General features: G+C 41.4%; 1 protein-coding gene across 2 annotated transcripts in view; it reads left to right on the forward strand.

Annotated features, from left to right (window-relative positions):
- Window positions 1-17,453, forward strand: part of LOC111224902 (LARGE xylosyl- and glucuronyltransferase 1) — a 98,540-nt gene that overhangs the window by 42,682 nt on the left and 38,405 nt on the right. For both annotated transcript variants that reach the window (XM_022749600.1, XM_022749599.1), the window contains 2 exons: window positions 568-691; window positions 906-1,077. In XM_022749600.1, the coding sequence (XP_022605321.1) occupies window positions 568-691; window positions 906-1,077 (296 nt within the window). The remainder of the gene's footprint in view (window positions 1-567; window positions 692-905; window positions 1,078-17,453) is intronic.

Here is a 17,453-nt window from a genome sequence, read left to right on the forward strand (position 1 = left end):
TGAACCCCTCGACTAATGACTTCAACAAAATCTAATTGGAGTCGGGAGTTAGCACACCTGGAGTCAAGTCAATTTTGGTCAACTGTCAACGCAATATCTTGAGAACTCCTCAAGGGAATCTCTTCAAATTCACCTGGACTCAAGGATGAACTGATTAGATTTTGTTGGTTGTCAGATTTTGATATTGTTTTCATGTCTTAGGAAAAATAAATAAGTAAATCCTGATGTACAATATGAACATTTGTAATTGGCTAGTCATCTGCTGAAACCCAGATCAATGGTTGTATTTCATGGTGCAAAATGACAGTAAGTTGTATTGATATAGCCTAACATACTAAAGTCTGCAGGGCTGCAGAACGGTTTCCCCTCCTAGTTAATCCTGACATTGTTCAACCTAAATTCACACAGTTTTCCTGAAGTCATAAAATAGTTTAGTGGAGCAGTGGTGGAGACGATTAAGAAATATCTAGTAGGATGTTTCTGTGAAAGAACATTGAACTTACTAAATCTTTTGTTTGTGTGTGTGTGTGTGTGTGTGTGTGTTTGTTTGTGTGTGTGTGTCCACAGGCGGAACCCCCTACATTTCCATTTCATCACAGACTCCATTGCTCAGCAGATCCTGTCCTCTCTGTTCCATACCTGGATGGTTCCTGCTGTCAGGGTTGACTTCTACGACGCAGATGAGCTGAAGGTGAGAAACTCTTCAACTCCAGATTCTCTCAGAAATACTGCAAGCTTCATTTACTCTCCTGTAGTGCTTGATGATCTGGCTGCTACACGCTTTGTTTCTACTGAGAAGTTCTGAAAAAACTTTCTTTAAGAAACAATGTTGTGTAAACGACAGATTTTTTAAATTCGGTCAGTTAAACAGCAAATGATCCCAACCCTGTGTTGGTGTGTTTCAGTCTGAGGTGTCATGGATCCCGAACAAACATTACTCCGGGATCTATGGTTTGATGAAGCTGGTGCTCACCAAGACTCTGCCGTCCGATCTGCAAAGAGTCATCGTTCTGGACACGGATATCACCTTTGCCACTGATATCGCTGAACTCTGGGCTGTCTTCCACAAGTTCAAAGGTAAAACAGCTTCTGTTTCCTAACCTATGTGACTGACTGGCATCATGTTGATAGATGAGGTAACCAAAGTTATTGTAGTTTGACGATAAAGTATATTTTAGACTGTACTTGACTCTCCAAACTACGTGTAGAGATCTGTCCGGCTAACGTTAGGTTTTTCCTTTAGCAGGATTTATAAAACGTAATATCATTATTAGCTGATGTTGACCCTAGTTTTCCCCTGATGTCAGTCACAGTCCCATTTGGTCCGGGGGTTTCAAACTTTTTATGCCTCCTCGCCGGCGACAGTCAGAGCCAGAGGCATTTTGTTTTCATGTTGTCCATCCCATTCTCGTGAGAGCGATATCTCAATAGCGCCATGACCAAACTTACTCTGATTTAGCACAAACATTCATCAGGACTGAAGGATGAAGGTCAAAGGTCAAGGTCATGTTGAGCAAACTAAACATGGTGTTGACCTTGTGAACACAATGTCGTAATGCCTTGAAGGATTTTCAAATTCTGCACCAATGTCCGCTTGAACTCAAGCATGAACTGATTAGAGTTTAGTGGTGAAAGGTGAAAGGTGAAAGTTCAAGGTTATGGTGACCTCACAAAACATGGTTTTATCCTCTTGATGTGGTATCTCAGGACCACCTTGAGGAAATTTGTTTGGACTTGGGACAAACATTCACTTGGACTCAAAGATGAACTGATTAGATTTTGGTGGACAAAGGTCAAACTTCAAGGTCACGGTGATTTCACATTCTTATCAGGAACGCCCAGAGGGAATTTCATCACTTCTGTCACACTGTGACCTCACAAATTCATTCACTAATTATGACACAATTTACCTTAAATGTCTGTAAGGATAAAATCAAGTGATGACATTTTGTATCCAAAAGGTCAAAGGTCAACTTTACTGTGACATCATAACTGTGATCATATTTCCTGCAACTTAGCTTGTTGGTGGATGAAACAACCACAGGGTGGTGATCCTAGTTCTTTTCTTTGTTTTTGTAATCATGTGGAGTTTGTGTTGGAGTCTGCGTTGTGCTGTGAGCTGGTTGGTTGTTGACGTTTGGGCGTGGAGGAGAGGCACTCAGGGGCGAGCATGAACGTCACCTCCTTCAGTCCTTTACACAGAAATCAGTCCACAGGCTGAGACAGAGACAGGGAGAGGAACCCTAACAGTTCTCTAACAGAACTGATGAGTTGGTTAATCTTGTGTGAAATGTGAAGACACATAAACTGTATAACTTTAAATGTCATTGTAAGTCTTTTCATTGACAGTTGGTCAAATAGAACCAACAGACCAGACCTCAGTTTGGGCTTTTTCTTTTTTGTCATTCATACTAATTTCACATTGTGATTGTCCAGTTTGTTGTGGTCTGGCACTTACTCATGTAAACAACCAAATGCAGCACTGAATGGCATCCAGGAGAGACTGTCTGAAAATGCGACAGCTGGTTTTCCCTCCACCTGCCAGTGTCAGAACAGCCATGAACACGTTCTGTTCCAGGATAACATACAGATACTGCTGGACACAGCCCCACCACACTGTGCCATTTTGCTGTTAGACAACCAGACAAGCACTTAATAGCATCCTATCATCTTTCCTTGATAGAGGAGCAGCAGGAGGTGTGAAGGCGATAGGACACCTTCCTGTGAGCATATCCCTGGGTGGTAGGGAGGAGAGACTGGAGTGAAGATTGAAGAAGACACTGCAAAATACATTTTGCCTTAACTATGTACCGTCACTGAAGAAGACAAAAGATAATTGTCTGAGATGGAATAACTTACTTTTTTCTTTAATTGGGCGAATGAACTGCAAAATGAATATATTTCCAAAAAAACCTGAACTGTTTTTCCAACAACTCGGCTCTTGTCTCAGTTTATATGAAGAAATAAAGCACCCAGGACAAAACCAACAGTAGCAAAGCCCTCTTGAGAAAGGTGGACTGAAAGACTTCTCTGAGGTGGCACGAACTCAAGCAGTGTGGACATGGAAAGCAACTGGATTCAGCACCATATGTCAGCTCTTAAAATTCTCTCCAGGTTCTAACAACAAACCTAATCATTGTCCACACAGGTAGAAACTGATCTATTTATGACAAATCCCCCTCTCACATAAAATCCCTCTTAACCTAAAGCCCCTTAGAGATGGCTTCACAAAACTACGGGTTGCTAAAGTTCCCAAAAAGATCTTCAAACTTTTGAATTGCTCTCCTTCCAGTACAGGCCACCCTGCACAGACCATCTAGCTCCTTGATCATCCCCAAAACCAACAGAGCTGCTACTTCAGGAGTACTGAGGCGAGCTCGAGCTTGAGTTTTAATTAACGACAACCCCTGTGCCACACACACTGCACGGCAACAGGTGATGCTATTTATTAAGCACCAAAATTAGAATACACATATGAACACCGTCTATTTTTCTTTTAGTCGTGCCCAAGATGTAAAACTGGAATAGGAACACTGATACATTTGTTCTGGAACTGCCCACGTCTAATTTATATTGGACCTCCATGTTGAATGTGCTTCATGACATCTCTCCTGGTTGACTCATCTATGATAAAAGTCAATAAATACCAACTCAAATCTATTAGAACTGGTCTTGTCACAGTCAACAAATGTAATGTCAAATTTAATGTCATGCAGTGGAAAGATGAACAGCCCCCTACGTCTGCTGGATGGACTAATGAATTAGCATCATGTTTACCAAACGAAAAGATTATAAAGTGAGGGGGAAGCCTGGAGAGTTCAAAAAGATCTGAGGGAGGGTTTCTAACATTTCTGGAGACGGTCCACAACATAGAGCTCCTTTTATTATCAAAATATATTCAAAACATTGATTCCAACCGTCATGTGTGAGTCATGATTTATACTTGAGTCAAATTATTACACAAGGTCTGTTATTTATTCCCTCTCTGCAATTATCGTGTTTTTTTTTTGCCTCCACGTTGGCGACACTCAGAGCGGGAGGCATATTGTTTTCTCGTTGTCTTTCTGTCTCATTCACACAGACATTTGGCACAAACATTCACTTGGACCCAAGGATGAACTGATCAGATTTTGGTGGCTAAAGGTCAAGGTCACAGTGACCTCGGAAAACACAGTTTTGGCCTTGTGAACACAATATCTCGATACCTATACCTCGAGGGAAACCCTTCACATTTGGTACAAACATTCAATTGGACTCAAGGACAAACTGATATTTGGTGGCAGACAACCTCGAGGAGGTCATTGTAGTTTTTATAATGTTGGTGTTCACACCTCAACTTGGCTTGTCTAGTTTTGCATTAGTTTTCTTAGTTTTTTTTTCTTTTCTTTTTTTTTTTGAGAAAAAAAGTCGAAATGTTGGAAATAAAGTCGAACCGAGTCAGAAGAGGAAGATTTTTTTTATTTTGCATTTCGAGTATAAAGTGAAAATGTCCAGAATAAAGTCGACTCCTCTGTCATTTTTCGTGCCTCTGTCAGGGCGCAGTCGCTCCGGGTGTCCTCACAGGTGCTGAATGGATGTGATGAAGTAGTCTGCTATTACTTTGGGGGTTGTTGTTTGTTCTGTAGGCCTCCATCCACACTACATAGCAACTAAACCATCAATACAACCATTGATAGCAATTCTGTATGGCTTCAGCTTATCATACGAATCGCTGTGATTGGACAGAATCATTCCTGTACAAATGCTGTGTAAATAATTCTCTTACAGTACTGAAGTATTCTGCTCAGTGTTCATTTTGGCTCTTTTCATACATGATCACATATGACCACAAAAAAAAAAAACTTAAGACTTGTAGCCTACTACTGTAACCTGTCATATGCTCAGGCTCTCTTTTAACTTGTTTTTACAAGGTCCCAACACACAAGTTCATTGTGTGAGTTTGTGCACATGTGTGCGTGTGTGTGTGTGTGTGTGTGTGTGTGTGTGTGTGTGTGTGTGTTTGTGTACTGGCTCGCCATGCCGTATCTTCCCCGCTGTGGCTCAGTGAGTTATTTTGCCTCCCATTCCTGCTCTACTGGTGTTTTGGAGACTTTTCCAGTGTGTAATTATCTCTCTCACAGCAGCAGTGTGATGCTTTCATCCTGACCATACAGACTCGGCTCGGAGCAGCAGCAGAGGGCCATGATGTACTGTGTTTTTTTTTTTACCTTTAAATCAGTAAATAGAGAAGCAGTCCCTTTCATTACTTTATATTCACTAATAAATAAATGTCAATTAGGTGGTAATCTGCATGAGAGATGAAGAAAAAGGAAAAAGTTTGGTTGTAAGGATCATCCGTTTCATCCGCACAGACGTGATTCCTTTTTCTTTGCACGGGTGCTGTACAGACTGTGAAGAAATCAGTGGTCGGACCAGAAGGGGTGTGTGTGTGTGTGTGTGTGTGTAATGAGGGTGCGCTTAGAGGGGGTGAGGGGCTGATCTGGCCACTATGTGATTTAACTTTTTTTTCTTTTTTTTTGTACATGGTTGCATTATTCAGCTCCAGGGCTGTTATGTTACGAAAGCAATAAAGAGAATCTTGATGAAAAAGTTTGAGGAAGGCATACAGGCAGGAGGAGGGAAGGAGGCGGTGGTGAGTCACTTCAAAGATTTATGGGTAGTGCGGTCCTATATCGCAGCACAGCCAGCAGGAGTTTGGATCAATCTTAATTAACAGTTGACTCCAATGTAGCACCTCTGCCACCCAGGCCTTCTGCTGTTCAGTCTGGCTGAACTGTCTATACCCATTATGTTTAAGGCATTACAACAATCCACTAAGGCACACTCTGTTACTCGGGCTTTAGCTCTGTAATACACAACATCATATAAGGACATTGAGAGAGAGCTGATGCGGTACCATGAGTCACTCAGCACTGTTCTTATTTCATCTAGTCTTTAACTTAATCAGCATCATATAATGTTAATCTCTTCAACACGGACATGTATTAATACATGTCATCATGCATGGGGTTAGGTAAGAACCATTTTACTAAGACATTTGAGAGTGGTCTTTAGGGTTAGACCAGTCTTAATCTGTGTCTAATGAAAGTTTCGGTTTCTTTCATTTACAGGCCGTTAATTGTCTAGTAATTACATGGTAATTCTGTAGTAACGTGAAGTAATTACCAAAAAATAACAGGGTAATAATGGAGTGAAATTGGAGCAGAGTAAAAAGGTGTGTTTAATTTAATCGGAATTGTTGTAGTAAGTAGTAATAAGGGATATTAATGCTACTGATGGTAATGGAAGCCTATACAGAAACGACCCTCCTGTCTTACCCTGTATGTGGGCTATACTACTTTCTACAACAATTCCCATATAATGACCAACCAACCCTCTTTATTCTGCTTCAATTTTACTCTGTAATTACTCAATATTTTACAGTAATTATATATATATATATATATATATATTACTACAACTTGTTGTTATACTGATTTTATTTGACTGTTATTTCTTGGTAATTTCTTCACATTACTACATAATTACTAAATAATTACTGGCCTGTAAATTAAAAGGTTACTGAAGTTTTTACAAAAGTAAAGTGACTCATTTTAAGCCTAAGAAGTTAGCCACCCTACCACCAGGCTAACCTTTAAACTAAGCGCCGTGTTTCCACAGTAACAGTCGATGACATCTGTCAGTTGCGGTTGCTTGGTCAGCCATTCAATGCAAATTATTCCTACGAAACAGCTTTGTGAAACAGATGAATTGTAACTGTTTGATCTAAGCAATAATTAAAGTCTGTCTTTGTGAAGATCTTCTCCAGTCTGTGGACAGCAGCTTGTCTTTATCTGTCCTGCTCAGGTAATAGTGCTGCTGTTGCACACTCCTGCTGGGAGCTTCTCTCGCTACTCCTCTCTCTCTTCCTTTATTTCGTGTACCAACACTACTTCCTCATCTTTTCATCATCCTCTGTCTCCATCATCCCTCTCTCAAACCTTCTGTTTTGACTATATTCACACTGTTTAGCTTTGAGTATATTCATTGTTGGAGGTACCTCACTGAGCCCAGCATTGTTCCTAAACGTACCCAGTGTGATACAGGCTTTATTATGTGACAAAGCATCTCAATTTCAATAGGACATATTGAAGTCCCAGGCTTCTTATTTCAGTCTGTTTAACAGCTTTATTATTTTCATGAAAACAATATTGCCACAGAATGATCTTAAACCATTCAGTTTTGCAAAAAAAGAACTAAAAAAAACTTTTTCTTGATCATTCATCCCAATCTCACAGTCACATTGATGGGCAGTTGTCATGAAGATGGCTCAGTTGTGATAAAGTGATTACAAGTTGTTGTACGTGGGGAGGAGATGATAAGCCCTGTCTCAAGTCTCTGTTTAAATATGGTCTCTGGTGTGAGACGTGAATGCCCCCCCTTGATCTGTCTCCAGTCGTCCACTGACTCCAGGTCCGTGACCCTCAACCTCTTCCCAGTGGATGCTGTCAGTGGTTTTGGTCTGATGTTCACTGAAAGCTGATTTTTCTGATCTGTTTGTTTCTGGTGGTTAGTCAGTCTCTTGCTCTTATGCAGTTGCGCTGGCAACAGCCAGGGTCAGAGGCATTATGTTTTCGGGTTCTCCATATATTCCACTCTCGTGGACGTGATATCTCAGTAACATTCTGAGGGAATTTCTTCAACTTTGCCACAAACATTCACTCGGACTCAAGCATGAAGTGATAAGATTTTAGTGGTCAAAGGTCAAAGTTAATGTGACCTCACAAAACATGTTTTTGGCAAGTGACAACTGCAGTTCCTCTAATGACCACTAGAGTCTCACTCCAAAAGTGATATATAGAATGTCCAACTTTACAGCAGAAATAAACATGTTCACGGCCTGGTGCAAAAAAAGGTACACAAAAACTGTTTAAAGGCTTCTGCATTATCGAGGGCGTGGCCTCTTTGAGTGACATATGATTGATATATATGTGATATGCTTGCTGCAAACTGGCATGCACCGAAATCTCGGCTACACACACACACCCCACCTCTTTGTCCATTTTTGGAGTTAAGCAAAGTCAGACACTGCAAAGATGCTGGCGGTGGAGCAGCTCACTCTGAGCTTCAAAACCACTCTTCAGAAACCTGTCGGTGATGTCAAAGAGGCTACGTCCATCTTTAGTTACAGTCTATTTAACTCAAATGTCTATGAGGATAAAATGAAGTGATGACATTTCATATGCAAATGGTCAAAGATCAACTTCACTGTGACATCATGATGTTCTGCAAAAACATTTTTGGTCATTATTCATTCATTTATGATACTCAGGAAGGAGAGACTGTGACCATATTTCCTGATACTTGGCTTGGTTGGTGGGGGAAACAACCATCATGTTTAGTTTTGCTGATATAGTGTTCCTCACAGCTGACACATGAGTCCATCCTCTCAGGGGGCAGTCCTGTCTTCAGGGTGTACCAGCAGAGTGAGTGCTGACTCCTTGTGACTTGAGGACTCCGGTCAGATATTCTGACAGTGCAGCCATGTGTAGAAGACCTTATGCGAAGCTAGTGCTCTCAGTAAGTTAGCAGTGTTTGTAAATGAATGATAAACTCAGTATTATTTGTATTATATTTCCAATGCAATTACTCTATCAGAGTCACTCTGCTGCCACAGTATCTTTCTCATGCAAAACATTTTTTTTTCACAAACTAATTCCAGTCACTCCAATTTTTTTTTGTGCTGTTAACTTACCATTACTAAAACCCAAGCCAGTTTAAAACCCAACTTTATTGCCATTTGCACAGGCACAAAGTACGAGCACATTGGAATCCTTGTGCTGTAGAAGAAACAAATTTACAATAGATTATAAGAAAGAGGCGATAATATTTACAGCACTTACAGTAAAGTACTGGAGCAGCAGTTGCAGTGTAATACTGAAGCACACATCGCACCACAGTGTAGCAGCATGGAAGACCAAGATATAAAGCAAGGTAGTGTGTGTGTGTGTGTGTGTGTGTGTGTGTGTGTGTGTGTGTGTGTGTGTGTGTGTGTGTGTGTGTGTGTGTGTGTGTGTGTGTGTGTGTGTGTGTGTGTGTGTGTGTGTGTGTGTGTGTGTGTGTGTGTGTGTGTGTGTGTGTGTGTGTGTGTGTGTGTGTGTGTGTGTGTGTGTGTGTTGCACCAGCCTGATTGTCCTTATTGTCTCTGTGGATCAGTTGTTGCTGAATCTGGTTGGGTCTGTGTGTGCCTGTGGCATCTTAGATGGTAGCCTGTGTTCCTCCACCTGAACAGAGAGTGTCCTTGGTGATGGGGTGTGTCAGGATGGCCTGACCTTTGTTCCTGCATCCTGTCTATGGAGAGGCACTTTCCTTACCCCCTTTGTGTTTTTTGCAAACCACACAGTGGTCCCTGTGGTCAGGAGGCTCTGATGAATTAAAGCTGCTGGTGAGCTCTGTAAACTGTGGCCATGGTGTTAGCTGACCAGTTCAGGTTCCTGGAGATGGTTGAGCCCAGAATCTTAAAGCTGTCGACCTGCTTGATCTCAGTCAGTGGCTGCAGAGGGAGAACCTGTTTCCTGAAGTCCAGGATGACCTCCTTAGTTTTCAACTGCAGAGCAGACAATCTGCTTCCTGTTTACACCAGCTTATACATTCCCAGTGTAGATGAATGATCATGTACGTATGAGTTTTCAGGTGTGTTAGTCTGGACAGAGATCATTTCTGTTTTAAAAAGAAAATGTAGTGGTGTGGATGTTGCCTTAGTGGACTGGATTATATTGAAGGTGAAGCTAGAGTCCAGGAAGAGCATGCATATGTAAGTGTTTGTATTCGTGTCCAAACGTTCCTGGGCAGAGTGGTGGGTAAGGGCTACCAACATCGTCTGCTGACCTGTTCAAGTGGTGGGCAAACTGCCAGGGGTCTGTGGGTTTTGGGATGGTGTTGTCTGTAGACCATAACACCAGCTTCTCATCATTCATGCAGGTGGTTCAGCTTTTTGGGAAACAGGAAATCATAGTTCAACAAGAACACAGGGGATTTGGAAGTTGGGGGAAGTATTAAGTGAAATTGCAAACAACAAAAAGTTGTTTTAAATGATGGGGAGCATTATCTGTATTCCCTGCTTGCTTTGGTTGATTTTATCCTCCAGGTGCTTAATGTGGTCCTACAGGACTCTGCAGGGCATGTTTGTCCAATCCAATGTGATTGTTGGCAGAGTGGAGTCATATTTCACAACTGGTTTGGTCACATTGTCAATTAATTGCTATGTCTATTTTATGGATTTCTTTCCAGCTCATCTGCAGGCCTTTTCTTTCAGCATCTGCTGTGTTCTCTATATGAGCCTGGCTGACCCTCAGGAAGGTGAAACATTGAATGTGTGCCACTTCTTTTCCCTCAGCACTGATTGTATGTTTTGCTGACGGGCTCCGGGGCCACTCAAAGATGGTGACATTCACCATTTATCCATTCTTTCTCAGAAATCACTGGTGCCCCGATTCATAAAGAGTTAACCATCAAATTCTAATCAGCACATACTCTGAGGTTCATGTGGAGCCCCGGGGAAATTAACATTCTACTCAAGACCTCATATTTCATTTTAGCCTCATTCTCATACACCATGGCCTCCAGGGAGAACAATCCATGACCCTTGCCACTTTGACAAATTTGAGGCATGTGAGGGTGTGTACCAAGGGGGAGAGGGCAGACAGGCTGAGGTCAGGTGTAGAGGAGGGGAGGAGATTGGACAGACTGTTGTAATGTATTTGAACTCATTCATTCTTAAACATCTCTCAGGAGATGTCTAGAGCCGCGGGGCCATTTCTTCAAAACCATTCACAGACATACAGTACTTTCCATGGGTCTTGGAAGTGTTCACTTGCATTAATGTGCACTTTGTAATAACACTTAAGTTGTATATATATATATATATATATATATATATCAAAGAAACAAGTTATTGTAATTTGGCTGCTCTCCAGCACAGTCAGCAGCTGGAGCAGCAGCACAGTGTTTAAAACCTTTAGCTCCTGATTGCTGGAATTTGCATCAAGATGTGTGTGAGTCAAAACTCAGACTGTCTCTACATTAATATTAGATTCATTAGAATCGCGACTTATTGAATGTTAGAGCTGAACTCACAGTTTACTTGATCTTATTTACATATTTTTCTCTCTCTGTTGTCAGACAGATGAACAAGTATGGACTAGTTATTTAGTTGTTGCTCATAAACACTACATGCAAACCAGCAGTCATTCCCAAGCTGCTGCACTGCATTGATAGAATACCTATCAAATTCAAATTCAAAGAAGCTATATTGACATGTCCATAGTCAGATACAACAGGGACTCAAACCAGCAACGGTTTAAGTGACGTCAAGGCACCCGTGAAACATTCCAACACGTTCCAGTAGTAATGGAAATCTAAGATCACTAAGCAACATATAGCTTTACTTTACTTCTACTTTACTTCTTTAGGAAACCGAGGTCGCTCTGAACGTTGCGACAATATGTCTCTTAAAATGACCTGAGAGCCCTTGATATTTGCTGTAGAGACAATTTAATATTAAATGAGGAGTTTTTATGAAGTTTGTTACTTCAGCACCACGGACAGCGTCATGGTTTCATCAACACACAGCACAGTGAGGTTGTGAGCTGCAGAGGGAGGATGGAGGTTAACAACAGTTTGAACTGACATGTCTATGAATAAACTGGAAAAATCTGTCAAATTATCATGTATCTTTAACAAATATACCCATAATCTCTAAAATTATTAATGATATAATTGAATATAAACAAATGACAGTGTCGAATTTGACAAAAATTACCCACTAACTGTTTAAGGTATCACAGGGTATCACATGGCAAACTAGTCTTTCTCCTGTAGTAGACAGTTGGTCTGCAACAGTAGGAAGTGTTGACATAGAATCTACGTCGTCACATCATGCTGTTGCCGTCCCTTCAACTGCTGCTGTTCAAGTCCCTGTTGTGATTTTAGTAAAGAAGCGAAAATTTCAAACTAAATGAATCTTTATTTCTAAACCTTCAAACACAGACTTCAGTTCAGATCAGGTCTCTGGTGAAGAATCTTCTGCCTCATCTTTATCTAACGTCGCCATCGTTAGGACACTGACAGGTTCAAACATGACTTTAAACACAGTGGTTTTTAAAGAACACACACACATTAGCACCTGCAGCGTGTACTCTACTGTTCAATCTGTACCGTCAGTTTTATCTTTTTGCCACTGACCAGTTCCACAGGAGCTGTTTGGGGTTAAGGGCCTCAGTATTCTTCACACAAACCAGGTCATGTGATGTGCTGTTTGATCACATCTGAAGGCTAAAGTGTGTCTACCTGTGCCAACTGGCCTTGCTGGAAGGTGGAGTGTAAAGCCTGCTGTCATGGCCTCCTGTTGAGTTTGTCCCACTGCATCTCTGATCTCTTTCCAAGAATTCTGTCTTTGCTGTGTGTTTTGTACTCTCGACATGGTGAAATGTACCAAATGGGATAAAAGTTTCACACACAGTGTCTACATGAAGGAGTGTTGCACTGAGTAGTAAATATGTACAGAGCTTTCTGACACTGAGGATGATCCACCAAGCATTTTATCAGAGTGTGCAGAGGCCTGAAAGGATAACTCTGAGATTTTTCAACCTGAGCCTTACTTTCCACAGTTTGTATGTGTTATTGTGTAACTTTAAGTGGTGTTAGAAGTAATCAGACCCTTAAGTAAAAGGAACCCTAACTGAACGAGGCAGTGGTAGAACACCACCTCCAGAGTTCTGTGAGGTAAAATTACTGTTTTTGTAAATGGAGTCTGGTGTCTTCAAACAAAGCGCTATAGCAGGTTTTTTTACAGGTTAAACGAGGATCTTACTTTTTGACAAAGAGGAGCATCTCTCGAGGTTTCAGACACTTATTGTAACAATCTGTACGTGTCAGTAGCAAAAACAAGCACTTTTAGTGGATATACTATTTGATTTCATTGCAGCGGCTGTTGAGCAGTTCTGGGTATAATAACAATAATAATAATAATGATCATCAATACATATAACACCATTTAACAGCGACGTTCTTGCTCAATAGTTTTATCCCTATCTATCGTTTACACCAAACACATGAGAAAATAAGGCCCAGGTTCAAAGATAAAAAATAAAATAAATTTGTTGCCTTGCTCAAGGGAACTGTAGTTACAGATGGGGACAAAGCACAGTTCTTTAACTAAGCTCAGTTATCTCATTTGACCTCAGTTTGGGACTGTCTCCATGACAACTGAACAAACTCCTTCCACTGCTCTGCAAAATCAGTCTCCCACAATCAAAGCTGCATGTCACTTTGACTTTTTTGAAAGGAACAAAAAATAAATCCAAGAATCTCCTCATGTGGGGACAGATTTATTTGCTCGCAGTGCCGAAATAAATTCTATGCATAGTAAACACTGTTTTCGACGCAGTGTTTCTGAGTGGTCCAAGTGTATGGAAGGATTTATGTCAGGAGGAAGAACACGGCTCATGAATATAGAATTCATCATGCACACACCTCTGTGTTTTTGTTGCTTTCTCTCCACATCTGACACACCAATGCATACATTTAACTAATATGCGTGAGCATTTTCATGTGCACAGATGTTGTTCAGTGTTAACTGATTCAAAATTGTACCATCCTAAAATATTTAATTATTTTTAAGTAAAAGTTAAGACGTTTGATCTGAATGCAGCCTCAATACAACAAAAGTGAGTTTACCTGTGGGGGGGGGGGGGGGCAGGTGAGGACTGGTGGTGTGGAGGTTCTGGGATGGAGGCTGCTGGACCGATGAGGTGGCAGAGGGGCAGACAGGTGGTGATTGACTGAATGCCGGATCCATCGAGGCGGAAGAGTAGGATGGAGCACAGGTACAGGCAGGTAGACACGAGGTGAATGATCCTGAGGCACTGGTAGAGTAAGCCTTAGAGTGACTGTTGGACTCTTGGTCATCTCCCTGACCACGGTCCTTCTTGCCCAGTTTGGGTTGATGGCCAACTCACAGGAAAGTCCTGGTGGTTCCAAACTTCAAAAAGACTTCCTGACATGCAGTGTCAATTGGGGCCTTGTGGGAAGTCAAGTTCTAGATGCACATATACTTTATACTTGTGAGGAGTAAAGTCTGCACTTTGTGGAAGGTAGCATGGTCACAAGGTTCAGTGTCTTAACTCTCTTCGTAGAGAAATAGTGGCTCAAACTTTTGCAAAAAGATTCTGCCTCTACTCATGTATAGAGAGCTGCAGTGGGAAGGAGCATGTTGAGGATAATTGATTTATCCTCAGGTCTACATCGAGTCATTGTTCTGGGCAACAGCAGTTCAGTCCTTGCTACTGCTACTGTGACTGCTGCTGTTTCTCATCAAGGCTCACTGAAATGAAAGGCTGCCAGCCACTTCTGTTCAGATCTTTTGGTGTGATCACACTGTTAAATATCACCCTTTAAGAGCTCAACAATAGTGTCAAAGAATCCATTTTACCAGCAGTCATGCAGCTTTTACTGTCTTTGTTTTATCTTTGTTATCTACCTTTTACCCCCAATTTTCTGGGTTGATATGAGAGACAGCAGAAATGGAGGCAGAGCTAGGAGAAATGCACATACACAGGGGAAACAGAGCCTTATCAGCGAACAGGGACTTGGCTTGATATCATTTTGATTGACATAAGCAATAATTGCCCATCACTGGTGTGATGAAGTCTTTCCACAAAAGCCAGTGAGCTGGAACCAGCCCTGTACACCGACACTGAGATGTAACCCAGCCTCAGCCTTCAGCCTCAAGACCAATACTGCTGCAAACCAGAGCTTTTCCTTCGTAGTCGTCTTTCCCCGGTGGCAAAACGCATTCAAGGGAGGTCAGTCAGATATAGTACTGTACCACGCCATCTCCTGAATAAGCTGTCAATGCCGCTGCATAGTTTTAACTGAGGATCTACTCCTCGAAACGTTCTCGTTCAAGGAAAAGTCATGTACTGTATACTGCAACTACAATTTATGATTCACTGAACAAGGTGCTGTCTTAGATGATCAGCATGGTCAACAACTCCAGCAACACTTGTAGTAAAGAACAACTTTATTGTAGACACATCTACTGTAACTTTTTGGGATGAAAAGTTTGAAACTGGGAGAGCGACCAGATGACGAAAGATGAGAAAACAAAATATCCAAACTTGAATTGAAAGGAGTCTCTCACATCAAAGCGAGGGCCAAAAGCCCATTCATTCTGGTTTGCTTTTATGTTGGGATCTGACGAAACTGATGAATTACTCCTTAACATTTCACTTTCCTGAAACGCAATTTCACAAGAGGACTTAATTTGTTGAAATCATTCTTTTCCCGGGGAGTTGTGTAGGGTCAAGATTTTATAATTTGTCTCTTCTTGAGTTAGTGACTCTTCAGGTTCGAGTCGGATATTAAAAACCTTCTTCTTCTTACTGCCCAGCAATGTGAAGATTAAAATCAGGAGGTGCTTCTGTCTTGTGGTGGGTGGGCACTACATCTACTGTGGTATGTTGGAAGAGCAGTACATAGTCTGTCAATACCAACCAGGAGTATTTCAGCCTCAGGTCAGGGCAATGAAAAAACTGATCTACGGACAGATTTACAGGAGTGTAGCGTAAAAGAAGCCAAGCGAAAGGCTGAGGTAGTTGAGGTATAACTGAAGAATTCTCTGGTTTTCTCTCTACTGAAGCAAATTACTGTTCTCACACTTTTACTAGATTCCTCCACACATTCATAAATCTAAGTACTCGTGTACAGCCTGAGATACAGTTGCCCACTCTCCACATATACATTTTGGGCCCGTAAGCAATGACGCGTGACTTATGATGTCATTTAGTGCAAACAAAAAGCAAAATTGTTGGAAAAGCAAAATTGTCAATAGTATTATCCAAAAGTTTCATATCATGTGGTGTAATAAACACTGAGACCTCTGCAGCATTAAACAGGGAGTGTGATTTTAATGGCAACTGATATCAAAATTAAAGCTTCTCATATATTTGCTAGCAAGTACCAAAGACAGTTGTCAGGCCGGTCTCCAGGTAATGAGGTACTTGAAACAGAGAGATTTGTAAGTTCCCTCATCAAAGCTACAGCCACATTTCACATTTCATTTTGTGTCCACTCAGACAGACGAGGTAGATTAACCACGAGCCAACCACTGTGCTCTTCAGGGCCACTAAAGACTGTTGACACTTGAAAAGTTACAGCTGTGTAGAAATATCTCAGCTTCCGTGGCTTTTCCAAGACCTACTTTCAATACAAACCTATACATAGATTGGTTTCCTAAAGTCTGAAACCACAGTACCATTCACTGAATTGTACACAACATATTTATCCAGTCAGTGCATGTTTCTCAGGCCTCTGGTCACTAGTGGCTTTTTAAACCTAAAAGTATACAAGCAGCAAAGATAGAAAAGAGTAACAAGGGGGAAAGATATGAGAAAATTGCATATTATACAAGTGACTGATGATGGAGGACTTTGCAGATGAGTTAGTTCTGTAGATGATCTCCAGAGTCTAAAAAGTGTTGAATTATGAAAATGTTCTCCTCAGCTGCTCATTAATTAGAAGGAAGGTTCATGGGGACATGAACCTTCATTTTGTTGGTATTAAAATGTAGATTTCATCCAAATTTACTCTGTAAAAATGACCCAAATCTACAGGGAGAATTTCCAGAGCATGAAAGTTGTGATTTTTTTTAACAGGACGGTGATGAAGGTGTTCAGAAGATAGATGCAGGAAACCCAATTCAAACCTGTTCTGCTCCTGCAGTTAATATGCGAACTTACATCCACGCTAATAACACAAGGTGGTCATCATGACAGCGCCCTGTGCTGCATTATGACATCAAGCTTTCCCTCAATCCCCCGCCACCTTCAATCAACACAACTAATGGCAGATGATACTTTGGCAGTGTAACCTCCCAGCTACCTGTCCTTGAATTAGGAACACTTAAGTGTATTGCGTTTTCAAAGAGCGTGGGACATTGTTTCACTTACTCAGCAGTTCAACCCTCATGTGACAGCGATGCTTTTTAGCTGATCACTTGGCGTTCAAGGACTGTTGGACACAGAAAGTGACTTTCTTCATCATGGCAGCTCACTAACTGCTCACTAACTAGCCTCTTGTTTAACCTGTTGCTTTTTCTGAGCTTGGTGGTTTTGTATATCTGTGGAAGTTCAGAAAATTGTGGTTTGTACTTTCACAAAACTTAATAGGTCCGAGCAGAGCTACGCTGTGGACACAGTTAGTAACACAGGTCTAAACCCAGTATATGTCTGGACCTCCTATGGCCAAAAATTTCCGGAGCAGCCGGGAGACCAGTGCAGCTCGGTAGACTGCCCGTAACAATAGGTGTAGCCCTAAGACTCCCGGTCGTCATCCATGCATGGTCCAGACCTGAACCAGGTTTATACTGTACATGAATGGTCATGTAAGTGCAGTCTTGTATAAAGTACTTGAAA

This window comes from Seriola dumerili, unplaced genomic scaffold (assembly GCF_002260705.1).
Source record: "Seriola dumerili isolate Sdu_G_001 unplaced genomic scaffold, Sdu_1.0 BDQW01000138.1, whole genome shotgun sequence".
Lineage (NCBI taxonomy): Eukaryota > Metazoa > Chordata > Actinopteri > Carangiformes > Carangidae > Seriola > Seriola dumerili.